This window comes from Aspergillus clavatus, genomic scaffold (assembly GCF_000002715.2).
Source record: "Aspergillus clavatus NRRL 1 1099423829805 genomic scaffold, whole genome shotgun sequence".
Taxonomy (NCBI): Eukaryota; Fungi; Ascomycota; class Eurotiomycetes; order Eurotiales; family Aspergillaceae; genus Aspergillus; species Aspergillus clavatus.
The window spans coordinates 285062-309891 of record NW_001517094.1 but is presented as its reverse complement, the minus strand read 5'-3'; the positions used below and the strand labels follow the sequence as shown (position 1 = coordinate 309891).

The following is a 24830-nucleotide window of genomic DNA, read 5'->3' as shown; positions in this document are numbered from 1 at the left end:
AGAGACGAGATGGAACAGATTTTGAGATCGATTTTCAAGTTAAATTTACTTGAGTTTCCACACCAGAATACATCATTCGCCCAGCCAAAGTTTCCGAATTTTATAGTGATATCATTCGTAGCATAAAAAAGGGGACCGCGAGATTTGTTCGTAGGAAATCGTTTACTCAGCGGCGACGGCGCGGGCTGAAGTACACTATTAGCAACTGACACCGGGGAAAAAAAAGAAATCGAAGACCGGAGAGTCCGCGCAGAGGAAAAAACGTACTGTAGATGGTCATCTTGGAGTGGCCAACGACCTTCTTGATCTGTCCCTTCTCCTCGAGATCAGCGAGGGCCTGGCGGGCCAAGCTGCCGTTGATCTTCAGACGGTCGACAAGGGTGGCGACGGTGATGAGGCGGTAGGACTGGACATCCTTCTGGAGTCTCTCGGCGGTCTGCTTCTCAAGGACGACGGCGTGCTGGGCCTTGTCCTTGACTGTACGGCAAGAAATCAGAATGTCAGCAAAATCGTGGTTCTCATATCGCCCGACTGTGTTGAGGGAATCTCCATGTTTCTCGCAGCAAGCTCTTTTCTCTTTCTCTCCGACTCAAAAAAAAAAAAAAAACCGCTGCTGGAGTGCTTCCAGCCCGAAAGAAAATAATCGCTCGATGGAGATGGAACGGTGCTGGGTGATGACGGGGAAGACGAGATGGGGATGTGCGTACCCTTGCCCTTCGACCACTTCTTCTTTTGCTTTCCTGCGCCGGCGGCCTTTTAAAAAATCGTTAGTCTTCCCTCACATTGTCCGTTATCTGCTGAGAAAACGTGCTGCCAATACATACCATTTTGACTGTCTGATGCGGATGTTCGACGGAAGAGCTACACACACAAAGCGTCGGCCAGAAGTTTGAATGCCCAAGTGCGAAATTCGAGTGGGGGATGACTCAGCATCACGTGGTTCTAAGCCCTAAGCCCTTTGTTGCTGATGCAGCTCGGTTAGCATGGGCGGCTACACGGGCCGCGATTGGTCGACTGGAAGTATACATCCTCTCCTCCAGGACATCATCGGTGCTAACTGCTAAGAGTACGACTAGCTAGCGGACGACAGAGTAGCGTGAAGTGAGGAGAATGGTCGAAATTAATGTATTTATAGGTCGGCCCATTTTTATTATTTCGGGGGCCCATGCGAAACAGCTCGGTTGAACAAAAGGCACATGGAAATCGTCAGGTCGTCAAGATACCTCTATTAACAGACTCATTTGCTCATATTCGAACCCTGGCCAATGGAAGGTCTGTTGCTCACTGCATTTAGGACGACGAATTGTTGATTTTCGTCCTCCAGCGACAGATGGCCAAGCACATACTCCTCGGGCGTCCCTAACCACACCAATGAAACATCGTCTTGGGCTAGAGACACCCATCTCACGTCATACTTCCCATTCTCGCTCCGTGATAATGGGACAGCGACGATTGATGGAGGCCTATCAAGAGACCAATGTCGTACGGCAGGCACCGCACCGTTGGCCGTGGTGATAAGGAGCTCTGTTCTTGACGGGTGCCATACCACTTGTCGAACCGGATGTTCGTGTACCAGAGTCGAAACAAGACTAGAAGTCGTCTGCAGATCCCATATCCAGACGATGTTGGGCCGGGTCTGATCCACGGTACTTAAGAAAGCGCCGTTGGCGCTGAATGTCATGATAGAAGATCCCCGGGGTGGGCCAGAGGATTCTGAGATCATGCTAAATGCAGTAGACGTAGGTAGCTCCGCGTATCCAAGTCTCCCGTCGGCGGTAGAAAGTCTCTCATGCCAGGCATTTGGTGAGGGCTCATCGATTGTATAGACATGTGAGAGCGATATTGAGCAAGAGAACTAGAGGGTGATTAGCAAAGATCGTGACACGACAGCTCGAGCTTTTGATAGCCAAGAAAAGCCAAGACAAATGATACTCACTGTCTTTGTCTTCAGGATATCAATTGTGCCATCGATTTTTCCAATCGCTAGCGAATCTGAACCACCACTGTGGGTAGTTGTTGGACTCCATTCTATACTTCGCACTCCAAGATCGAGGACACTGTCCACTTCTGGCAGACCATTATAAGTTCGAAATAGATGCCCATCGGCGGTATATATCAGAACTTTGGTGCCTGCACTTGCCGCATCCCAGACAGCTATCCATTTTCCATCGGGGCTCCATTTCAGGCCTTGAGCATCTGCTGTAGGAAGATTGACCCTTTTGATGAGCTCGTATGACCGAAATTCATGGATCGTCAATAGATCAGATGTTTCTGGTTTTAGTAAAATAGCAAACTGCCGTGTTTTCGGTCGATAGCCAAAGCCATTATAATGTGAGAACTTAGGGGCCTTGATAACCTGGCTTCGACCGCTGTCTAGCGCATGGATTGTTAACTTCGTATTCCACGAGTGGAAAACAATAACTTCATTCTCGTCTCCGCCGAAATCGATAGTAAGAGCACCTGGTTCGATGTTTTCGACCTCCGCATGTAGCTGCAGGGGTTCGAGGTCCCAAACCAGAATGCGCGCATCGCTAGCACAAAGGAGACGTCTTCCTACGCCCTCCCCTTGGCCTTCAATCGCATCTGACTTATTTGCTGGACTTGGCCGGGTGAATTTCAAGAACCTCGATGGCGTGTCTTTGAGCTTGACGATCTGCACCTCCTGGAAGTTTGAAGAGAGAGGGTTGAGGTGGACGGTGAGATGTTTGCCATTGAGCTGGGCTGCGTATACTCCATCCTCTGATAGATCGATGGGCAAGGAACCTATCAATGAAATGAGCAAAACTCCTTACCATTAGTTTCTCGGCACACTAGACTTGCCTCCGGCTCCTGTAGAGTCCATAGTGGTCTTGACGAGCAACACGGCAAGACAGAAAGTGATACGATCAAATGCTGCAGGGGCTGGTCAAGAAATTTATATATCAATTACTCTGCAGCGATCTCCAAATGCTACACAAATTCTTCAAGGCTGTCAAACGAAAGGCCTTAAGAGGTAAACATGGCTTTGTTTCTTGACTTTACCACTGATAAACAGCGCCAAGCTTGATATTGGATGACATAAGCCAATGCTCGTAACTTGGACTTCAACGTGTATCCCTAGGTAATGGAGTCCATTCGAGAGATGATTGTGAGACGAACAGCCTATACAATAACTATAAGCACAATGTGTGAATCTCAATTATTTTCAGATTTTATAAGCCCACTTTCCATCATTACTATCACCCACATACAAGGTTGTCTCAATATGGAAACCCCAATCTGATAAGATAAGCGGATATCGAGTTGTTCCGTTCCGACCACCTTTGCCGTCCGAAAAAAAAGGTCAACTGGAAATCGCATAATCCCAGGTTGAACCCCCTCTAGGTCACAATACCATACCGAATCCTCGGTTCTTTTTTTTTAGCAGCAATCATAGGGATTGCACGCTTTTTTGCCCCGATTCTGGGGCGGCTCAATTTGGATATTCGGCGTTCAATACTTGCAAAGATGGCAGTTTCAGAGACACAGCCTGCTCCGCAACCCAGTGCTGAAGCGCAAATTGCGCCTGTGAGCGCGAATAAAGAGGCCCGGAAGAAGTTGTTCGGCAGGGAATTCTACGAAAGTATAGGAAGCCCCAAGTATATTGTGGCGCCTATGGTGGACAGATCCGAATTTGTATGAGCTATTCGCGCATCCTATTGCTGCCATATCGCATCTTGGACTAACATATCATCTTGAAGGCCTGGCGCATGCTTACCCGTTCGTTTATGCCTGCTGATGACCCGAAACCGCTTCTTTCATATTCTCCTATGTATCATGCGCGCTTGTTCCGCGAGCAACCGAATGTCCGCTGGCAACATTTCCAGCCTACCCGCGCGGGAATCAACAAGAATGATAACTCGTCGTACCTTGATGGCAACCCAGCAATTGACAGACCGCTCTTCGTACAGTTCTGCGCCAACGATCCCGATGATTTTATAGAAGCTGCGCGTCATGTGGCACCCTATTGCGATGCTGTTGATCTCAACCTTGGATGCCCCCAGGGTATTGCTAGGAAGGGCCACTACGGAGCCTTTCTGCAGGAGGACTGGGATCTGATCTACAAATTGATCAACCGACTTCACAAGGAACTCTCTATCCCCGTAACCGCCAAGTTCCGCATACAGGAATCGAAGGAAAAGACGTTAGAATATGCGAAGATGATACTGTCTGCTGGTGCGAGCATCATTACCCTTCACGGGCGTACCAGGGAGCAAAAGGGTCACAACACTGGATTAGCCGATTGGAGCTACATTCGGTACTTGCGCGATAACCTGCCGCCGGAGACGGTTATTTTCGCGAATGGCAACAACCTCAACCACGATGATCTCGAACGTTGTCTTGAGGCAACAGGCGCGGATGGTGTGATGAGTGCTGAGGGCAACTTGTCTGATCCCGCCATCTTTAGCAAACCTCCACCTGTTGGTACTCATACTCGCGAATACTGGAGAGGCAAAGATGGAAAGGGTGGATATCGGATCGATGCGATCGTCCGCCGATATCTGGACATTATCTATAAATATGTCCTAGAAGTGCCAGTCCCTGAGCGAAAACCCCTCTACCTCCCCTCGGATCCCAAGGAACCTGAAGAGCTGTCGCAAACAGAATCCGGAGAAGCAGGTGGTGAGGACGGTCCTCCACGGAAGAGACAGAAGCGTGAAAAGTCCAAGAGACACATTTCACCCAGTCTCGGGGTGATGCAAGGACATCTCTTCCAGGTCCTTCGTCCCATGGTTGCGAAGCACACAGATGCGCGAGATGCGCTTGCAAGGTCCCGACCTGGCGACATGGAGGCTTTCGAGCATACCTTAACGCTTGTTGAACAGGCAATCAAGAAGGGACTTGACGAGTACGAGCAATTCCCTGAACGATTCGAAGAGCAACCCAGTGTCGAGCTGAAAGGCTCGAAAGCGACAATCGCAGAATATGGTAGGCCGTGGTGGGTCTGTCAACCTCACATCCGACCGTTGCCCGAGGAGGCCTTGGAGAACGGCGCTTTGAGACTCAAGAAAAAGGATCTTGTCGAGGAAGACAAGCCCAAGAATGGTTCAATTGAACCAACAGCGGCGTCGGACGAATCAAGGCCAGCTTCTCTCGAGCCTGTCGAGACCAAAACACAGTCGACAACCGACCGCTTGGTCAGTGGTTAATTCAATCGGACTTGATGAGCCGATATACTCCGTCTCTCGTCAGACTCTGGACATCGAAACCATGAAGTACCGTGCACATACTTGACGATTCTTTGCATAGCGTTCATCTTCCCAGCATACCATAGACATCTGTTTCCAACCATGTATCAATGCAAATTCAATGCGAAGCATAATGTTCATAGCATATATGCATGCAAGTGGTATCTTATCAATAGACTGATTCCCAAGCGCCCGAAACTCCAATCCCAGCCTAAAAGACACACCCATCAAACTAAAAGTCCAAAGCGAGCTGTGGAGCCATCTTCTCAAGATCCTCAACCTATATCCAACATCGTTAGCAGTGACCCCAAACCCTCACAGTCCCTAAAATCCAGCATCAACCAAAAAAAAAACACAAGAGGGAAAACAGCACATACCTCCAAAAACCCATCCCCAATCGGCATCCTGCCTCCAGAACCATCAATTCCCCCACCCAGCCCCTCAGCCCTCTCATACGCCGCTCGCGCCAGCGCCTCCCTCACAAAGATATCCACATACTTCGCAACAACAGTATTCGCATCCTTCGCCAGCTTCGTCTTCTCGCTCTTGAAATGATGGTGCAGTAACCGCGTCAGCAACTTCGGCGGAATCGCTGGCTCGCTCGACATCACATCCTCCCCGCCCTCGTTGTTCGTGATCTCCGCGAGTATATACTCTGGTTCTCCGGAGAGGGACCGCTCGCGCCCGCGACTGTCGGATTCCGATCCCGAGTCCGTTCCGGCGCCAGACTGCGATGCGGAATCGGAGACGGAGACGGACGCGGACACGGCAGGTCGCGGCGCGGCGGCTGCTTTCGAGCGGGAGGAGAATGCAGCGGGTTTGCGCGTGGACTTGGATGAGGACGCTGTCGCGTTCGCGGTGGTTTTGGATGCTTTTGCGGGTGGTTTTGTCTTCGACGATGAGGCGGTGGATGGCCCCGCGGCGCTGGTTGAGTCTCGCGGGCGGGGAGGATTGAATGGGAGGCGTCTGCGTTTCTGGGTATTTTGGCGCTCCGGTGGCATTTTTTCTGAATGTATGGAGAGTCCAATTGACTGCTCTTGTAGGTAGTCAACAGCAAGATGCTAATAAGATACGAGGATGGTGATAGTGATAACGCGAGCCGCGGCCGCAAACGCGTCATCACGTGATCTAATGTATGAACAGTCTGCTTCGATTTTCCCTCCTTTGGAGATGGCGAACCAATATATCCGTAGTGTTATTATGCTGTCTATTATTCTTGAATTTGCCTGGTTGATGCAAAGAGCGGTACTTTAGTTCCTGTTGAGGTGGATGGGATGTATATTTATATTTCTACTAGCTTTCTACAAGTCATAGAAATATATCAATAGAGCATAGGGAAAGCAAATAGCCTAGATATCTTCACAATACCACCAATTACCCCATTTACACAGAGTAAATTTAACTACATCAATTCTCATCTATCACAAGCAGGCTCAGTCATCATCCCTCACGAGGACTGACAACCGTAACCTCCAACCCAGCATCTTCCAACACCTTCCGGGATAGCGCCCAGTCAACTCCAAACAAGCCAGAGTTGAATCGACAAGACCACAGCTCACCGCTGAATCCGCCCAAGCCTTCCTCCGCGTGTAATTCAGCAATCTGACGCCTCATATCCACGACTGCAAGTTCGGTGTTTTGGATAATGACAGCGGGGGAACTGACTCCCCTGCCAAAACCCCGCGATGTGAACAGACAGATGATCCAGTGCTTCTTGTGACGTCCCATATGGTCATGTTCTTGAGGGGGGATGACCAAGGCAGTACCTTCTGGTAGTCGTACTTTTCTGGAGTTCCCTGTGAGGGATCCTTCATCTGGCACCGGGTTGACAGTCCTGTAGCTGGCTTTAGACAGGAGGTTTTGGCAGTGAGCTCTGTAAATTGTAAAAGCAGCAGGGTACTAAGTAAAGCTTAAGCATATCCTGAACCCAAGTAGAAATGCTATACCCCCAGAATAGTCTAGTTACCTTGTTCTTGAATGCTTGGGCGATCCCCTTGCCCCAAGACCCTTGACAATTGCAGGCGTCTGTGGAGGTGCGTTAGTATCATGGCATGTCTTAGCTGTCCATAGATTCCAGTATCAAGAGCATACGAATCAATGCTGCTCCATCTGGAGCGTCGAACAGATCACCTTCAGTCTCTGTTATTCTGCCATGTATTGGTGAATGAGCCATTTCAAGTCTATTTATGTTTCGCAAAGCAAAGAGCTGTGGAAGTAATTCGTGTGGAATAGTTTAAATCAAATATAGCGACAAGGCACCAAAAGGGTGAGTATTCAGCAAGCGTACAATTTGGTGATGATTTAAGGGGAAAGAAGGAGAGATCGTGAATGCCAAGTGATCAAATACTGCATTGAAGATAATAATGAAGGTAGGCTTCCAGTACCCATCAACCCCAAGCATGCCTTACGCTCAGGATGTTACCACAGAACAAGTGCCATCAATTTAAAACTACTGAACCAGTTGCACTAGACATCGCCTGTAATGGCACCGCTTCACCCTGCAAGTAATTCACAACCCTATGAATACCCTATGTTGCAAGAAAGCTGAGAGGAGAATAGACAATGGCATGGGCAGTATTACTGCACATCACCTATAGACCCAAGGTCTGAGAGTCGGTTGGAAAGAAAGTCTCGGAAGCTCTTAGACTTCTTAACAGTCTTGGACTTGCCTTCTTCATTGGAAACATCTCTGCTGCGGGATTCTTCCCACTCTGCCTTTTGACCGTTAAATCCTGGAGCCCACGAGGACGTAGTTTCCACGGACAAAGGGACGCTACTGATACTACTGGATTTCATCCTTCGCCTCATGGAACGTGAAATGGTTCGGAGAATACCCGTATCCTGATCTTCGGACTGGCGCTCTAGACGTGCAATTTCTCCCATCATAGTCACCCCGTTTGTAGCAAAATTCTCCTCGGAGACTGGGATGTATAAGACAACCCCCCGGTTTGGAGCAACTTGAAGGAGGTCTTGGAGGGCGGCTTGAATTAGAATCGTGTTTCGAAGGTTGGTGATAGGAGCAATGAGATACGGAAGTGCGAAGACCTTCATCAAGTATGCAGGAAGCGACAAATTGCCGAAGCAAAGACATGCGTCTTGTTGAATCGTGACCATCATGAAGGCATCAGGCTTTTGGTATATTTGAGCCAGGCGAAGAGTCAGATCAGATACAAGCTTGGAGTCGTCATAGCTGACCTAATAGTGTCATTAGCATAAGCGGCGAAAATGAAGCTTTGGAAGAATCTACCCTTGAGTTCGTCTTGACTTCGATGACCACGATCGAGTCATTGCTTATTCGAGTTCTCGGGGAAATCAAAGGACCACGGCTGCTGAATACGTCTTCGAAATAATGATTCTTCGCCTGGGGTGATGGTTCTTCCTTGACGCTCTTGTGTGCAACTTGGACTGACGGCGCGTCCGCCGAACCGCCTCGTTTTGGACCAGTGGTGGCGGTGTCATCATCTTCTTTTTCTTCAAAGAACATCGATGGCTTTATTGCTGCTCTTTCCAGTTTGTTCTTCTGCTTCAGAGTCTCCTCGGGTACAGTTTTCGTCGTCAAGGCCTGGAACATGGCCGGGGACTGAAGTACAGGGACTGTCGGAGAGAGGCTCGCGGAGGATGTTGGTGAGAAGTTGTGACGCCTCCTTAGGAATGAGAGATCCATTCTATTTCAGCAGAAGTCAGAAATCTGGAGCTCGTTAGATAAAGTCGTGACGAACCTGAGTGATCTAGGACGCACTCGCCATCCGTTTGCGCCCGTGTTAGGATCCATGATGATCGGTCAACTAATGAGCAGAAGAAGAGAGAGATGCGAGAAGATAATGAGGGACGGGCGAACCGAATCCCTTCTTGCTCGGTTCCTTCCTTGATCAACTTTTGTTGCCGGCCGAGCCATGTTCAGGAAAGAACAGGAGAGATGCTGAGATATGAAGGCGCGATGGACATAAGGAAACAACTACAATGAGCCCGTAGCCGTCCTACGTACCGCAGAGACGAATATGTTGAAGACAGTCAAATGGTGGAAGTTGAAATTGAATTCCTGTTTGTCCGATCTATGCCAGAAATGCCAGATAGTCGAAGGCAGAATTGCCGCTCAAGAATATCTTGTCAATCCTCCTCCTTTTGTCCCAGACGATATCATCATCTGACTTGCGTTTGATGTAGAGAATGCGATGCTGCGGAATGAATTCCTCGTCTGTCAGGTCCTTCTTCCACGAGCTTAGATTGGCTTCCAGGCGACCATTAAAGCGATCCTCGTATCCAATCAGATAATTGTTACTCTCAAACTGTGTGTCCCAAATGAGACGGTTTATAACGTCTGTCCAATTTACTTGGTTAGATGATTGTTTGAATGGATAGCTTGGATCACAACGAGTACCTGCTGCTGGGCGTAGTCTGTTCTCTGCTGACGCTGGTCTTTTCGACGTCGAGGTGCTCTGAAAGGGCTCTTCGTCGGTTACGAGGCACTCCTCAGCATCTGGTTGCGGGGACACAGGTGGTAAAGAGGTAGAAAGACCGTGGTTTTGGTCCTGCACACTGGTTGTGGGCTCATTGCCGTGCGTGTGATCTTCGGATGCTGGGAATAATTCAGGCGCCATGGTCACACAATCAACAACAGAATATCAATAAGTATGAGGTTTCGATCTGAATGATATAAGTGACAATCTATGAAGACATTCCATTATATATATTCCAGTTCGATGGTTACATCCTCACTGACAACAAAAGCTTGGACAGTTACATCTTAAGATGAGCCTCGCTGCCTTCAGGCGTCCGAGAAAGGGTGACCATCATCGAGCCACATTGATCTGCGTCAATCTACACTGTCTCGTTAGGTTTCACTTGTCATTCGAGTAGTAATTTCTCGGAGCCAATCTCGTCTAAGCCGCTGTCATCGATGAGTCAAGAATAGTACCGCACCCTTTTGAAAGGGTGGCCATGACTGCTTGAAGAGCATGACTCATAATGAGTAATTCGTTGATAGCCAGGATTCAAGGCAAAAGGAAGTAGAGGAGAGGGAAGGAACCTGATGCTGTCCAAGTAAGCAAAAGGATGAGGAAACTACCAGCGATGAATTGGGAAAGGGAAAGTAGGCGAATCAAAAAATGAAATATGAAAAAAAACCAAACTCCGATAGGGGGAATCGAACCCCCGGCTGCCGTGTGAGAGACGGCGATGTTAGCCACTACACCATATCGGATAATTGTTGCTATGGGGAAAAAAATGTTGAATTATTAAATTGTTTTAAAAATTACAGCCAAAACAGCTGACGTCAGATAGCCATAATTAACTAAAGCTATCGACTTCTCTATTTAACGCAGGTCTCCCAAGTCCCAACTTCATCCTACTCCACTCTCACAAACCTGCTCTTTATGCTCGTGTAGTTTGGGCAGTGATGAACATGCTTCAATGACACTATGCACCACCGAGTCGCAAGACTCTGGGCGGGACAAGGTCAGCTAATGCATACCCTCGGGGAGCTTCTGAGCTCATACATTTTCTAACGCCCATTCCATTGCTACTCCCGCCCCACTTCGCATCTTCTTCGATACATCTTTTCTGTAGCCCTCAGTGTCTTGGTAATAGTCCCAGGTCTGGAGAGAGGGTGGGCACTGGGCAGAAGGACAGTCCCACCAGAAAATAGTTTCAATCCCCACGTCAGACGGAGTTTGCTTAGAGGCAGATGTTGAGGACCGCCTGGACTAACAACTACCAACCAAGAAGTACAATGGCCGACATAATAGCGGGGTGTTTTGGCTTTAGTAGGCGTTCGATGGTCTTGATCTGGGAGATGAGGCAAAGATGTACACCACATCCGTCATGAGTTTTATCTTCCTCGTGGAGCGCCTCGTCAAAGCCTCATCTTCTGGGAAGAAAAGAAAGTAGATGCAGCAGTAAGAGTGACACCATTACTTCTTTAATGTAAGCATTACCACAGCACTTACATGCCAGGTAATATGGTTTAGTTGCTACAGTGACCAGTGCATGCCGCATTACTGAAGGTATTGGAGATATAATTGTTATCATTGTGTAAGCATGAAGACTGTGGCTCAGTGTCCTTTACAGATCTATATAACTAAGGAAACAACCTACAGCCCTAGGCTGGCATAAGGATATCCAGATGGCGCGTGAGATAGATCCCAGATTACAAGACGGGACCATGCAGTCTAGTCTAGCTTATCAACTTAGCTTATTCCTTTGTGGGATGAATATTCAGTTCTGGTCACTTGTAAGGGGCTACATCAAGCATGGTACTGTCTATAACCTCCTAGAAATCATTGTTTGACAAAGGGCTAGATTACTGAACATAAGCATAGATATCTCAAGGTTGACACTTTTTAATAGGTTGCATGTGGGCGTTGCTCTTTATGGAACGTAGCTATGAAGTTATGTATGCACTATGATACAGTTCTACGTCAAACATTTATGTATGGCCGCCCTCATCAACAATATATATTTCTCTCGCGTATACTATTATATTCACCCCCCCCATCTAAACCCTAGTAAGATCAAATGAAAATAGATGAATATATATAGGAAATTCAATAAAAGTGAAGTTCTATACTAATATTTACACCCCTTAGCCTTGATGACAGCCTGCAGGTTCGGCATGCTAATAACCAACTGATTAAAACACTCCTGACCTAGGGCCTCCCATGCCTTCTTGATGACATTGGTAAAGCAGGTTCTCACTTCATCTTCAGTGCCCCTAGAAGCTTCTAGGTCTGGAACTAGGCCGTAGATCAACTCTTTGAGCTTTGCCCAGGCATGTTCGATAGGGTTCAAATTAGGTGAGTAGGGTGGCTAGTCAATAGTAGGAATACCATTATCACTCAACCATCCAGCTTTGACGCTCTCTGGCCCAATACAGGCGCTTGTTTGACCACTTCATTAGTCAATTGAGACCCTTTTTTAGCCCGCCAGTGTCCATAGCCAGATCTTTTTATGCAGCGAAGGATGGTGCTGTTTGACGCGTTGACTCCGGTTTTCGCGCGGATATCATCATATTGAATTGAGGGATCTGATCGAATCGCGCGTAAAATTGATCTTTCATCTCTGGCAGATAATAGGCTAGGCCTACCAGTGCGGTGCAAGCTTTTATTTTGCTGTCGAGTGGCATCTTTTTCGATTGTGTATTGGACTGATGATTTCGGGATTTGAAGCCTTTCACTGATCTCGCCTAGGGAGCAACCACTAAGGTGTAATCCATTGATTAAACCCCTCTGATAGGGAGAATATTCCACTCCCCGTCTTTTATTAATATCAACTTCTTGAAGGGTCCTTCGTGACATGGTTCTATGGGTTGAGAAAGATGGTGGGTAGAAGACGCGTTGCGCGCGAAATGCGAAATCGTACGAATATTAGTGGGGCTGACTGTAGATTGGGGTGTCGTTAAAAAAGGCTATCCTATTTTCGGGATAGTCCCCGCTGCGCTGCTGAACAACCATACTGTGTATGTTTTCGCGTCATTATTTAATAAAGAGTACCACAACCACCACAACCACGATGGTCTTATGATGAACATCGCTCCCATCATATCAAGATGAACGACGCGACAAACTCACTGCTCACAGAGCATTTTAGTTACACGCCTTTGGTGAGTAAACTTCTCAGAAGATCGTCTCGTCAATTGTCCTTGTGCTGTCCTCGGTATGCATCTTCCTCGTGCAGTGTAGCTAATACCCTCCAGTCTCTCATAGATGACATTATCAACTCGATCAACAATCTCATTTATCAGGCCATCTCGAGCCTGGAGTCAGGTCTACTCTCTGCCCCTCCGGAGCGTTTAGGATTTGCGCATGCGAACAATGGCTCTACGATCCCCGACACGGACGAAGATGGGAACGTTGTTTACCCGGAGGCAAAATTGGAATTGGAAAACGGACTACATCAACTCGAAACTCTACTTGAGGCGACTGTTGATAAGGCATTTGATAAATTCGAAATCTACGTCTTGCGAAACATCTTCACCGTGCCAGACGATTTGTTAGCCTGGATCAGATTGAGCCATCACGAGGTATGAGGCTCCATGAAGCAAGCCTTTGCGAACCATTGCCCTTCGCAAATTGGATATTGATCTCAAAACTTCACAGAATTTGTCTCTTGAATCCTCTCCGGATGCGCCGACACCAGAAACAATCCAGACGCTGCGCAAGAAATTAAATGAAACCAAGAAATTAAACCGCTCGTTGAAACGAGAAAGCGCGCGTAACGATGCTGTGATTTCTCAGCTGCGGTCAATTGTGTCTGCAGCTCAAACTCACGGTGTAGCGAAGAATGCAAACGGAGAGGACAGGGTTGAACATCCACTCCCAATTGACAAGAGCCTTGATCTATCATTCTTGACAACTAGCCCGGCTGCGCAACAACTACGCGTCGGCGTCGACGCGGGCATCAATAGCAAGCATCAACCGCTCACGACCAACACAACCTTCATAATCTCCCAAATTCCTGCTCTCCAAGCGATGCTGAAGCAGCTCCGACCCAAGCTCGCCTCTCTGCCAAAGCCTGCGGGTGCTGCCGAGAGTGAGGCAAAAGCCGACGAGAGACGGGAATACATCGAAAGCAGAATCAGATTACACCTTGAGCGGACTGGACAGCTGCCAGCAGGAAACAACGGCAGCCCGATCATTGTCGGACGAAAGATTGACATGACAGAAGCGCAGGCATTGGAGTCTATTACTGGAATGCTCACCAAGGACGATATGAAAGATTGATCGCACTGGGAGGACGTATCAATAAAAGTCGAGCAAAACCCCTATAGGATCCGTCCATCGCCCTCTATCATCTCTGAAGTCTACCAGCAAGGCATTCTCCTGACGCCTGACGCAGGTACTATGCCACGCTCACAGAATTTTCAGTGGTACGATATGGCTGCAAACTCATCAGCTGCGCACCTTTCCTCCCACCGACCACTGGCCTTCTACCACTCAGACACGAGCTCTAACGCTCAGCGGAAATACTCCTCATCACCGCTGACGGTATCGAGGCTCGAGTGGTATTCCGTTCATCGGCATGAAATGACTACAGAACTGTTGCCTCGAGTTTGCACCACAACCCTATCATTTTGGTAGATCCAAGGGCTTTTCAGCAATAATTGCAGAGGAAGAGAGAGAGAGAGAGAGAGAGAGAGAGAGAGAGAGAGGAATCACAGGCCTGGTAGCCCTCTCAACAGAATCAATGCAAATCGCTTAAATGGAGCGCCGCTGAGGGTTTGCCCTTTGAGTGCTTGGAAGTCGCGAACAAGAGCCCTCGGGGTATTTTAGTTCCGCTTTTTACGTCAAATGCTGTGTGTCTGTGGTGAACAATGATATGCATTCACATTGATGTAGATAATCTTGAATGGAAATACAAATCTTGTTTACATTTGTGCTATTGTCCTGCTAGAATAGAATAGTTCTATCAAACAGCATCTAAGTCTTGTTGATGCCTCAGTGCCTAGAGTGCAGAGAGTCACTAATCCCAAAACAGCAGTCATGTGAGCGCTGCACTCCTTCTTGTCATCCATGGCTTGGCATCATCAACTCCCTCTACAGCCACCACCGCTGGCCGATTGACTTACCATTCTCCCTCCGCCTCGTTGCGTAGGTTTTTTGTTCAATGGACACGAGCAGTCTTGTGCTGTAGTAGCCCAAGGCTTTGTGCAAACTCTCCGCCTCGTTTCTTTTTTACTTCTTGTCGTCCGGTGCTATCCTCCGCTCCCCACATGTCTCGCGCATCGGCTATATCATCGACTATTTTCGGAGCACGGCTTCCTTCTGTCATCCTCGAATCGGTGTCCCGATAAGTCGCGTCCGTTCACCGTTGCTCGTCCTGGTGTCGCAGGGGCTCTTGTCGACAATATGGCGACGGCGATCTCGAAGCCTACCTCGCATCCCCCCAAGATGAAGCGGCCGCCCCCGCCTTTCGTCCCAGTGGGTGTTAATGGGGTTAAGTCTCAGCAGTCCTCCTCTTCCTCTCCACCGTCCACATCGAAGCGTTTACCCGGGACCAGTCAACCGGCCTCTGCGCCTGTTACTAACGGCCTGGCCCCGAATGGTCTCAAAGGCGCCGCCAATTCCACTCCTTTGACAACCAACAACTCAAGCAAGGGTTCCCTGAACCGTACCAAGAAAGATGCGCCGAAGTCGGGGGATCAGGCCATGCGGTTACAGAAGCATTCGGCAAAGACACCGACTGTGGAAAGCGATTCCCGGCTGGGGAAGATATGTCCAGAGCCATATGGTGAGACGCTGGCGATTTCTGCGGTGATGCGCTGCGCGTCCTCGTTTGCTGACGATTAGGTTCTGCAGTCAAAACGTCGTCATATATCTTGAAGAAATACTCCAAGTGCCCTCCTTCTTTGATTGTACACCTACACCCCACACATTTTCGGTTCGAACAGCAGGATGGAAGTTTCTCGTACAACTCGGAGATGAAGGTAGTGATTGAACATATCCGTGCTGGCACTGTTCCCCATGATATGATGGAGGAGTTGCTCCGAGCGAATGTCCGGTTCTATGAAGGTCAGAGACTCGCGGTTGCTATTGTGCCGTGCAATTGTCCTTGCTCACGGTTGTCTCCTATGCAGGTTGTCTCATCGTTCGAGTCGTGGACCACAAATCCGTTTCAGCACAAGTTCGGAAAACATCTGCGCCATTGTCCAACGATAGCAACACACCCTTCTCGCTCCATAACTACAACGAGCATATCACCCCATCGGCGTACGTTCCATACCCGAAGCAGAACCAATTGGCGTCCGAAACCAGTACCACGAAGTCAGATTCTGCGGCGAGCGGCCAGCTCGATGGGAAAGGCAAAGACGAGCCAGTTGGCGACTCGCAAAGCTCTAAGAACGAAAATGACGCGGGGTCGTCCCAGAAGCCATCGCCAGCCAAGCCCCGGGTATTCACGACAGTTCTTCACCCTACTCCTCGCTCGCTACAGGCAGAACTTATACTGCTTGCTACCACCCCTGATCCCCGGGCTGCGAAACAGCCGGCCTCAAGTTCGACTAACCGTACCCAACAGTCTTCTTCGACAGCCCCTCAATCACCGGTAGTGGCTACCAATCTACCGGAACGAGGCCATGTTGCCAAAAGACAGAAAATGCTGGTGGAACCACAAGATCTATTGGAGTGTGAATCTAGATTGACGCGTGCGTTAGCGCCCCCCCTCTTTTTGGAACCGGTGGACAATCTGGAAGCCGCACAGGATCTTTTGAGATACCTGGAAAGTCCTCTCCATCGTGATCCGCCGCCGTCACCAAAGAGGAGGAAGCGAACGGTGGCAGAGCTTGCCGCGGACGAAGCGCTGGCTGCCGAGGAGGAACGATTTATGCTCATTATGGACGAACGCTTGGAGCCCGCTACATCAGGAGGCCCCGGCGGGCCCAAATCTGCTGCCGTGGACGACACAGGTGTCGGCGCGTCGTTCGAACCGCGTTTCTCGAGATTTAAAACACTCGAAAATATTCGGATGCAACATGAGGAGAAGGCGAAACGGGAGCACGAAATCAAAGTCAAGCAAGAGCTGGCCAAGCGACAACAACAGGAACAGGAGAGGGAGCGACGCCGTTTGCTGGAACAACGTCAAGCAGAGGAGCATGCGAAGGAGGAAGCTCGAAGGCAGCATCTGGCTGCCCAGCAGGCGCAGGCGCAGCTTGCAGCCCAACAGCAGAATCGACATGCTATGGCTCAGGTTAACGGGGTCAGCCAGGCACCGCAGTCCTCGCCAGTTGTCCGCAATCAAACACCACTCAACACCTCATCACCACTTGTCGGCAGCACAATGGTTTCACAATCTGGTGTCCCGATGAGCATGACGTCTTCTGCGCAGGGTGCAGGAAGCCCACCACGACCTCCCTCGGCTTTGCAGCACGGTCACCCGAATGTGATGAGCCATCCGATGGCGCCGTCAAGAAGCCAGCAGGGACAGTCCCGGCACGGCACTCCACAGATGACCCAAGGGACACCGTCCATGTCGCATGCGACTCCGACCATGCGCAATGTTACCCCCACTCAGCGGATGAGCCATGGCAGCCCGAGTCAGCCGACCATGGCTCCCACACCGGTATTGAGCCAAGCGATGATGGGAACTCCCCAGATGGGCGTTGGCATGGGTCTTACGCCCCAACAGCAACAGATTCTGCTGCAGAGGCAGCAGATGCTTGCGCAGCAAGGACAAATCGGGCATGCACAATTCACACCGCAGCAGCTCGCCCAGCTTCAAGCCAATGCGCACGCTCAGCAAAATATCCAGTCGCATCAACAGCAGATGTTACAGGCTCAGCAGCAAAATCACCAGGCACAGCAACAAAAGATGCCGAATACACAGTCCTACCAAGCCTCGTTATTGCGCAATCAGTACCACCAGATGCAACTGGCTCAGCAACAGCAAACTCAGGGTCAGCAACCACAGGGTCAGCAGGCTCAGGTGCATCAGGGCAGTCCACAGATGACTCCTCAGCAGCAACAGATGATGATGGCAGCAGCAGCCCAGGCCAACGCCGGGCACATGCCGCAGAACTTTCAGGGAGTTAATATGGCCCAAAGGTACAGCCAACTCTATCAACAGCGCCTGCTCCGTCTTCGGCAAGAAATGTCCACTCGATACATGGGTCAATATGGGCCTCCCGCGCAATACCCGCCACAAATTGCGCAGCAGTATAGCGTCGGTCTTGAACGGAGTGCGAAAGCGTGGGTGCAGGAGATTATTCGGCGCGAGCGTGAGGCAGCTCACCAACAGCGTGCATCTCAAGTGGCAGCTGTTCAAGCTCAGGTTATGCAGCAGCAACAACAACAACAACAGCAGCAGCAGCAACAGCAACAGCAACAACAACAACAGCAACAGCAGCAACAACAGAACATGATGCAAAATGTTATGGGAAAGTAATTGTTTCCCTCTTGTTTCTCTTTCAATTTTTCTTGATTTTTACTGGTCTTTGCCTCAAGCGTTTCGGGAAAGGCGATGGGCGATTTACTTTTGATCTCTGGTTTATTCTCGCCATGCATTTGGATCTCCGGGCCTTCTCCACTTGCTTTCATATTTTTTTTAGGCTGGTCAGGGGACAGGCGATTCCGACTCTTCTCATTTACGATTTCATTTTTTCGTTGGGAGACTGTACAGGGACGGTGGATTCTCCGAGATAAAAGAGCCAGGCGTTTGGCTTAGCTTGACTTGAATTGGTCCCGGGCTGAAATTTCTTTTCTTTTCTTTCGTTCTTCTTCTTTCATGCGCGCTTGGTCGTTGTAACATTTGGGAAATGGATTTGGGAGAACTCAGAACAGACTTGATACCATTTGTACAGGATTTTTCGATTCTATTTGCGTTCTGCTACCCGGAGGCGCGTCTGATGTTTTATATGCTCGATAGTGAATAAGATCATGAATATGCAGTATCTGCGCAGTAGCCCCTACTGGCTTTCTATTATCCAAATCGGTAGTTATACATGTTATATATATAGTCTACGACGCTTCAATAATAATGATATCAAGCGATCTTTATATATATATATACACCCCGAGAATGCGCACTACATGCCTCATGGAGGGATATATATCTACCAAACAACCACCCTCAAAATATATCCTACCACTGCCATCATCATCATAATCATCATCATTATCATCATCTATATCCCCAAAGACTCGGCCTCAGGGTTGAGTCTCTCCACCTCACATACACTGATACACAGCGATGGTTGAATTGCGGGAAGATGCATCGCAGACCGAACATCCCCGGGTTACAACATACAGCTGACTACATGGCTACAGCCACAACCCAGTAGGATCGATAGGTAGGAGTCTCTCACTGTCGCGGGCATTTTATCGGCGAGGCTTCGGTGTTTGGGACTCGACTCGAAAGGTACGGAGCAGGGGTATGGATACAAAGAGAGAGAGAGAGAGAGAGAGAGAGAGAGAGAGAGAGTCTTGGTCTTTATTCTACGCGGGATGAACGATAAACGGTGGAGGAGGTTTGGGGCTGGGTATTGGGGGCGTTTGCCTTCTTTGTCGATCTAGTCAGGCGCACCGCTCTGACATTAGATAAATGGACAGGACGGGGAGGAGGATCCGAGACAAGGCAACGAACAACCGGTCAAGCGGTATAGATCGATACTTGCTCTCTTCTGTGCTGCTTGTGGTGATCGGCCGGGGCCTGTGTGGCCTATACGACTGTAGCATTTGTCGCTTCCGCTCAATTTCAGATTTGTCTGGCGTATGGATCTTGGGGGGGGAGAGAGGCTTATCCGCCTCTGACGAAAGAGCTGTTGGGGATCCAAAAGTACCGACGACTGTACCTCCCCCCCGTCGCTTTGGATGCTACACGACCAGCGCCCGATCCTACGTAGCACGAACCGTATACTCCCAGCGTTCGAGACCAGCGCCCGGATACTCCCTCTAAAATGACAGTTCTGGTTGGTATCCACGGAGTACGTACTCGCGACCGGGTTCTTGTGCGACATTGGTTATTGCCAAGTCCCCAGTGTCAAAAAAGAAAGAATGAAAGAAAAAAGATCGGGTTGGGGATGACTGCACAGCGCACAGTGCACAGGGGCTGGAGGCTGGTCAATCATGCAGACTGGATTTACGATGTGCGATCGGCAGAGTAGCGGATAGGAAAGATCGGGTTGAAGTGACACTGTGTGCCTTGGAGGAAGTACCCTGGACGTCGTATCGTGTCCCAGGATATCCCGTATTGCACATCAAGCAGCGAACAGTTGCGGATATGTGGCTATTATGATGAGGCCAATGTAGCGGGCTGAAGTAGAGCCGATGAAAAAAGGTGGTTGGAGAGCGCAAAGTACCAATCGCAGACATAGCTAGATAGAGCCATAGCTTATCTGCACATTCCAATGCACCTACAAGGTCCTCCGGATTGGAAGACAGGAAGACATCAGGCGGTGATTAACAGTTGGTGCGATGGGATGTTGGACTCGGTACTCCGTAGATCAAGTACAAACCAACAATGGCCATCCGGCAGGAATTTCGGCATGCTGGAACAAAGCCATTGTCTGATTTGATTGAGTCCTTTGTACTCGAAAGTGCCCAGCTCACATCCACAGCCAGGACCAACCGCTTCATTTCCACACTGGACACTGACTTTTGGACGGACGTTGCAGAAATCCCATCCCGACCAGGTCCGTGGTACAAACTACAGGACGCAATTCAACCGAGAAAGATCAACGGATCAAATGACATAAAAGGGAAAAGAATAGGATCGATAAGCGTAAACAAGTCAGCCCATTCACGACACTTCCGAGTTCCCCAGAATGCTTCAGGGCCGTTGAGAGAGACAGGGATTTGCGAGCGCTGGAGGCAGCACGAGTGGGAGAGAAATCAGTAGCGCGCCTTGTTCCTTGGGAGGGGAACCGGTTTTCCCTGACCCGATCAAAAAGAGCTGCAGAAAGAAAAAGCAAAAGAATGTTATGCAATGCAATGCAACTCAAAAAAAAAAAAAAAAAAGGGTCGAACAACGAGAATAACTATTGATTTGTTCCCATGTAATTGGTGGATGCAAAGAAACCAGGCGTCGGTCCATTGATTGGACGCTTTGATCAGGCGAAGGAAAAATAAAATAAAATAAAATAAAATAATAATCCAGCACGCAAGGGGGGGGGGGGGATTGGAAGAAGAAGAAGGCTGGAACACCGGCTGTCGAATATGGCATTCCGAATTTCCCCCTCACACTGAACTCGGCGCGAATGGGAAGGAGATCGTCTTCGAGAACTAGAGGTCGTGCCCTGCATCGACGGGTGAGGAGGCCGCAACGAAGCACGGGAGAAGAGGGGGGTTGAGCAGCAGGTGAGACAGACATGAACCTTGCTGTTGTATCACTCCCAATGTGTAGATCGTGATTCAAATCGTGCCTTCGATGAGGATATTCGTGTTTCAGTGGCTTTTGCTGGCTCCATCCGAGAGAAGAGAAGCAGGGCCGCCGCTGAATCAGACCTGCGAGACTCTGCCTAAGAACGCCGTAAATTGTCTCAACTCTTAGCCCCTTCATTGTACCTGCAGTACCCAAATCCGCACCGCTCAGGGCCCAGCAGTTAGTCCAGGGGCTCGTCGTGGCTGCCAGCCAGAAATGACTTCGGGCAGGACAAGCCGTCAAGAGAGTCTTCCTGAACGTCTGCTCCGAAGATTCCTGAGAAGAAAGTCGGTTGAGGCTTATAGTCGGGCCTCCGTGCATGATGGGTCAATCTATCTGTTCGCGCAAGATCTATTGATTGTACAACAGGAAAAGAATTGTCCGGATTCTGCTGAGAACAAGGGGAGGGGTCTGCTTTAGGGGACCCAAACGGTCCAGAGTCTCAAACCGGAAGAACTAGTTTCGCAGGAATCAATACTATCATGCCTCCATAGGCAACGATTTATGATCTGCTCATGTAGCCGCACTGACTGCCGATCTCCACTTGTCAGAGCGTCCCCGGATGGCCACCGTGCGTCGATTTAGTTTGGTGATCTTCGATGACTGACAAGCTGACTTCCGTGAGCTGGACAGCTCGGCTCTGGTTTCACAAAACTCGATTGTGCAGGTGCCACAGAGACAATGCTTATGTATGCATTGCCCAGCACTATGGACCCATGGCTGAGGCACGCACAATACTCCATTGCGAGCGGTCACAAGAGTCTCCAGCCAGGCTGAAAATTCGAAGTCGCCGGAAGATTCTCATGGAAGCAAGCCTGTTTGGCTGTCAAATGTCCCTTGTTCAATATATTGGCTGAATCTAGGGGGGCTCATGGACAAGTCTGAGCCAGAAACCAAATTTATCCATGATCTTGGCGGCTTCGAAAATGGTTCGAAAGGCGTAAACCGACTGCCTCACCGCAGGAACCCTGGGATGATCTGGGGATGGTTCAAATCTCCGGTCGTCTCCTTACGGTAGACAGGCCCGTGCTGCAGGGACGCGCAGTTAAAAGATAGCAAGGAAGATTCAGAAGTATCTCGATGGTCGATATCGTTCTGTGATCGTCGCCGTTTAAGCCCCAACCGTTGGTGCGATTATTGGTCCCGTGCAGTAAGTATATGGAGCATAGAAACCTGATCCAAGAAAACCTGGAGAGGCACAGGGTCGGTGTCGTCAGTGGCGTCAACCACCTTTAGGTAGTTCCAGTCAAGCATAATTGGTATTGGTGTACCTTGCCATTGTCAGTTGATGTCTCGAAAATCAATGACTGCTTCAGGAGAAATCGGCGAAACTGCGGTGAGTGCTCAACAATTAGGTTTGGATAGACAGGACACTAGTTGATCATCCGGGATTTTTTTTGGACCGATTCGATTGTAATCAAACCCGGCCAAGGGTCCTGCGAGGGTCTTCCCGTTATATCGAGTGCCTGTCGAGTCTTAAAGCACCCAGACTAAGCCCCTTGAACTCAATCCTCAATGCAGGGCATCACTGTCTGGGATAAAATCCTTCCAGAAGAGGATCGTAACATTCATCACAACGTTCCTTGATATGAGGCGCGCCTCGTGCTTCAATAAGATGGAATCAAAGGTCAAGTCTGACTATCTGAGACCCAAGGAAAAGTAAAAATACGGTATAAGTTTCTGCAAGTAAATGGAGCAAAAGATCAACACTGCCAGAAATAGCGTGCTGCATTGTCAGGAACCACAGTATTAGTGGCTGACTGCTCAGGAAATAATAGGTAGCAGCTTTGACCTGGACATGCACATCACATTGCCGAAAAATGTTCTCTGTAGTCACATGATGGCTGCTTCTACTCTCTGGAAGAGCATCGGTATTGCCTCCGAATCTTCAGGGATTGAGGGCAGACTGGGGGATTGTTGAGATGGATGAATTCGGGATGGAGGTGCAAGCGTGCAAGTTGCAACCTGTAGATACTAGATACTTATCTAGTTAACTAGTTAGTAGTAAGGTAGTAGAGGAAGTTGAATGGATCGGGGATGAGCCCAGGGAAGATCCCGAGGAATGTGGGCCTGTGGCTCAGCAATAGTTAATGTGGCGGAGTATAAGCCATTGTGGCGCTAGTAGCTGATCATCAGGTGACTGCTTTTCCCCTTTCAGGATCCTAACAACATATGAGACAACTCTGCCTCACGTTCCAGGAACACTACTACGGAATACTGGGTTCGCATCGAGGGCGAGACATCAATACCGAGTACTGACTCCTTGACCGAGCATTGTGTGTTTCAATCCTCGTGAGAATCTTGGTCAGAGTTCATATCAATCGTCTTCAAGAAGGGCTTGATTCATCTCTCATCATTCCAGAAGTTGGTTCTTCGTCCTCATACATACGGAAGAAAGCAGAATATGCGGGTAGCCAAATCAGGATAACGCGCTCCACAAGAGGTCCCCAATTAACTATCTTCGACATTACTGAGATAGATTGGGCGTGCTGACTATGAGCCTGACCACCAGCTTTGGAGGGGCCAGTGCGACAAACGGACACTCGGGACCGGTTAGATAAGGGTAAAGGGAGACCTCAACTCAGCCATACAAGCACTCTCAGGCTCAGGATCTAGTGTTGCACAGCTACCAAACTTCCTTATCGTTGTTGCGCTAAAAAATTCTCAGCCCATGGCTCGCGACTAAGGGTTGAAGCAATCTTCTGAGATTACGGATGAGAACCATAGAAGGATGGCTTGTCTATTGTCTATTTGGCAACACCATATCATATCTCCATGGGACTTATTATTAGTGGTGTATACAAGACCGAAGAAGATGAACTGAACCTCAGAGCCAAGACAAACCCGCCTTCCCACGCATATATGCGACTTGAATTGTCGTTTGTCGAGAACCTTGTACGAGGAGCGAATGCCAATCTCTTATCGGAATTACAATGCCGACAGAATCAAACAGGCTACAGGGTTTGTTTATGCTCACTATATGACTGGAAGAGCTGACCACATGAAAGATAGCTCCTGCTTGCTCGTGTGGGTTGGCAGAGTAGATCCGTCGATCGTCCAATGGGTGTTTACAGCAAAAGGGTAGTAATTTCACGGAGCCGAAGACTGCAGAGATCTTTGAGCGATTTACCAACTGGAAACATATTCCTGAACCTCATGGAATGCCCACGATGCGAGCAGATACTCGGTGACGAGAAAATGTAGATAGCCGCTGAGCTCGGTGGCAATCTTCGCCGTAGACGGTGCTGCAATATACCGTTATGGCGCCATTCGAGTCCACCAGGTTTGCAGAAACCAGAAACTATCAGTTGACTCGTCTTCGAGCGCTCATTCTTACATGACGAACGGGCCCGTTTGACTCGTGACAGATCAGAAATGTGCACACGATCGTCAAAGACTTTTTTTTTTTTTTTTTTTACATATATATCTCGAATGACAGCAAATAATAATATTACTCTAGGGAATTCGTTCGGTGCTAAGGAACAGAAGAGCGTTGCTTTTTCGTGATCATATTGGTGGCTGTTCTGTAGTATACTAACTACCCAGCCTGTACTTCTTGACTACGACGGTGGCCGTTGAGAATGAGGTCAGCGGGCAGGACCAGCCAACCACTCCAGCAGTAAAGGTGAGACGATCGACACGATGACGGGGTCGACAAATGGGCCAAGAAGTGCTTGATCTCTTTCAAGACACGCTGGATATGCTCAGAAAAGAACTACAATGAACACATTGAGTAACCAAAGTTCGTCCTTTGTTAGAGTCGAGGAGAGTAGCACA

At 49.1% G+C, this 24830-nt stretch overlaps 9 protein-coding genes and 1 non-coding gene across 10 annotated transcripts, besides 15 other annotated features; 3 read left to right on the top strand and 7 right to left on the bottom strand.

The window, feature by feature from the left end:
• Positions 1-162: 162 nt before the first annotated feature.
• ACLA_019070 (40S ribosomal protein eS25) lies at positions 163-827 on the bottom strand (the record flags this gene model as incomplete). The annotated part of the gene is made up of 4 exons (XM_001268627.1): positions 163-185; positions 268-477; positions 708-753; positions 825-827. 4 exons carry the CDS (start codon positions 825-827, stop codon positions 163-165), a joined length of 282 nt encoding a protein of 93 aa, XP_001268628.1.
• A 410-nt stretch (positions 828-1237) lies between these two features.
• Positions 1238-2842, bottom strand: ACLA_019060 (WD40 repeat domain-containing protein; the record flags this gene model as incomplete). Its single annotated transcript, XM_001268626.1, has 3 exons — positions 1238-1855; positions 1937-2763; positions 2812-2842. The coding sequence occupies 3 exons, from the start codon at positions 2840-2842 to the stop codon at positions 1238-1240; spliced, it is 1476 nt and encodes a 491-aa protein (XP_001268627.1).
• A 644-nt stretch (positions 2843-3486) lies between these two features.
• Positions 3487-5168, top strand: ACLA_019050 (tRNA-dihydrouridine synthase family protein; the record flags this gene model as incomplete). Its single annotated transcript, XM_001268625.1, has 2 exons — positions 3487-3654; positions 3720-5168. The coding sequence occupies 2 exons, from the start codon at positions 3487-3489 to the stop codon at positions 5166-5168; spliced, it is 1617 nt and encodes a 538-aa protein (XP_001268626.1).
• Positions 5169-5439: 271 nt separating this feature from the next.
• On the bottom strand, positions 5440-6208 carry ACLA_019040 (uncharacterized protein; the record flags this gene model as incomplete). Its single annotated transcript, XM_001268624.1, has 2 exons — positions 5440-5487; positions 5585-6208. 2 exons carry the CDS (start codon positions 6206-6208, stop codon positions 5440-5442), a joined length of 672 nt encoding a protein of 223 aa, XP_001268625.1.
• Positions 6209-6647: 439 nt separating this feature from the next.
• On the bottom strand, positions 6648-7380 carry ACLA_019030 (putative phosphatase; the record flags this gene model as incomplete). Its single annotated transcript, XM_001268623.1, has 3 exons — positions 6648-7106; positions 7174-7232; positions 7299-7380. The coding sequence occupies 3 exons, from the start codon at positions 7378-7380 to the stop codon at positions 6648-6650; spliced, it is 600 nt and encodes a 199-aa protein (XP_001268624.1).
• A 404-nt stretch (positions 7381-7784) lies between these two features.
• ACLA_019020 (MIF domain protein) lies at positions 7785-8979 on the bottom strand (the record flags this gene model as incomplete). The annotated part of the gene is made up of 3 exons (XM_001268622.1): positions 7785-8402; positions 8455-8872; positions 8927-8979. The coding sequence occupies 3 exons, from the start codon at positions 8977-8979 to the stop codon at positions 7785-7787; spliced, it is 1089 nt and encodes a 362-aa protein (XP_001268623.1).
• A 280-nt stretch (positions 8980-9259) lies between these two features.
• ACLA_019010 (DUF504 domain-containing protein) lies at positions 9260-9805 on the bottom strand (the record flags this gene model as incomplete). The annotated part of the gene is made up of 2 exons (XM_001268621.1): positions 9260-9525; positions 9586-9805. 2 exons carry the CDS (start codon positions 9803-9805, stop codon positions 9260-9262), a joined length of 486 nt encoding a protein of 161 aa, XP_001268622.1.
• Positions 9806-10335: 530 nt separating this feature from the next.
• ACLA_019000 lies at positions 10336-10407 on the bottom strand. Its single transcript has one exon. It is a non-coding gene; the product is annotated as a tRNA-Glu (tRNA).
• A 1376-nt stretch (positions 10408-11783) lies between these two features.
• Positions 11784-12047: a mobile genetic element.
• Positions 11946-12047: a mobile genetic element.
• Positions 12048-12082: 35 nt separating this feature from the next.
• Positions 12083-12385: a mobile genetic element.
• Positions 12101-12454: a mobile genetic element.
• A 296-nt stretch (positions 12455-12750) lies between these two features.
• On the top strand, positions 12751-13924 carry ACLA_018990 (MIND complex subunit MTW1; the record flags this gene model as incomplete). Its single annotated transcript, XM_001268620.1, has 3 exons — positions 12751-12804; positions 12898-13224; positions 13301-13924. 3 exons carry the CDS (start codon positions 12751-12753, stop codon positions 13922-13924), a joined length of 1005 nt encoding a protein of 334 aa, XP_001268621.1.
• A 384-nt stretch (positions 13925-14308) lies between these two features.
• Positions 14309-14352: a microsatellite.
• Positions 14316-14352: a microsatellite.
• A 697-nt stretch (positions 14353-15049) lies between these two features.
• On the top strand, positions 15050-18080 carry ACLA_018980 (uncharacterized protein; the record flags this gene model as incomplete). Its single annotated transcript, XM_001268619.1, has 3 exons — positions 15050-15431; positions 15500-15712; positions 15778-18080. 3 exons carry the CDS (start codon positions 15050-15052, stop codon positions 18078-18080), a joined length of 2898 nt encoding a protein of 965 aa, XP_001268620.1.
• Positions 17972-18050: a microsatellite.
• Positions 17974-18046: a microsatellite.
• Positions 17977-18054: a microsatellite.
• A 706-nt stretch (positions 18081-18786) lies between the features above and the next one.
• Positions 18787-18820: a microsatellite.
• Positions 18788-18820: a microsatellite.
• Positions 18821-19077: 257 nt separating this feature from the next.
• Positions 19078-19115: a microsatellite.
• Positions 19079-19115: a microsatellite.
• A 1639-nt stretch (positions 19116-20754) lies between these two features.
• Positions 20755-20781: a microsatellite.
• Positions 20756-20781: a microsatellite.
• Positions 20782-24830: the final 4049 nt, after the last annotated feature.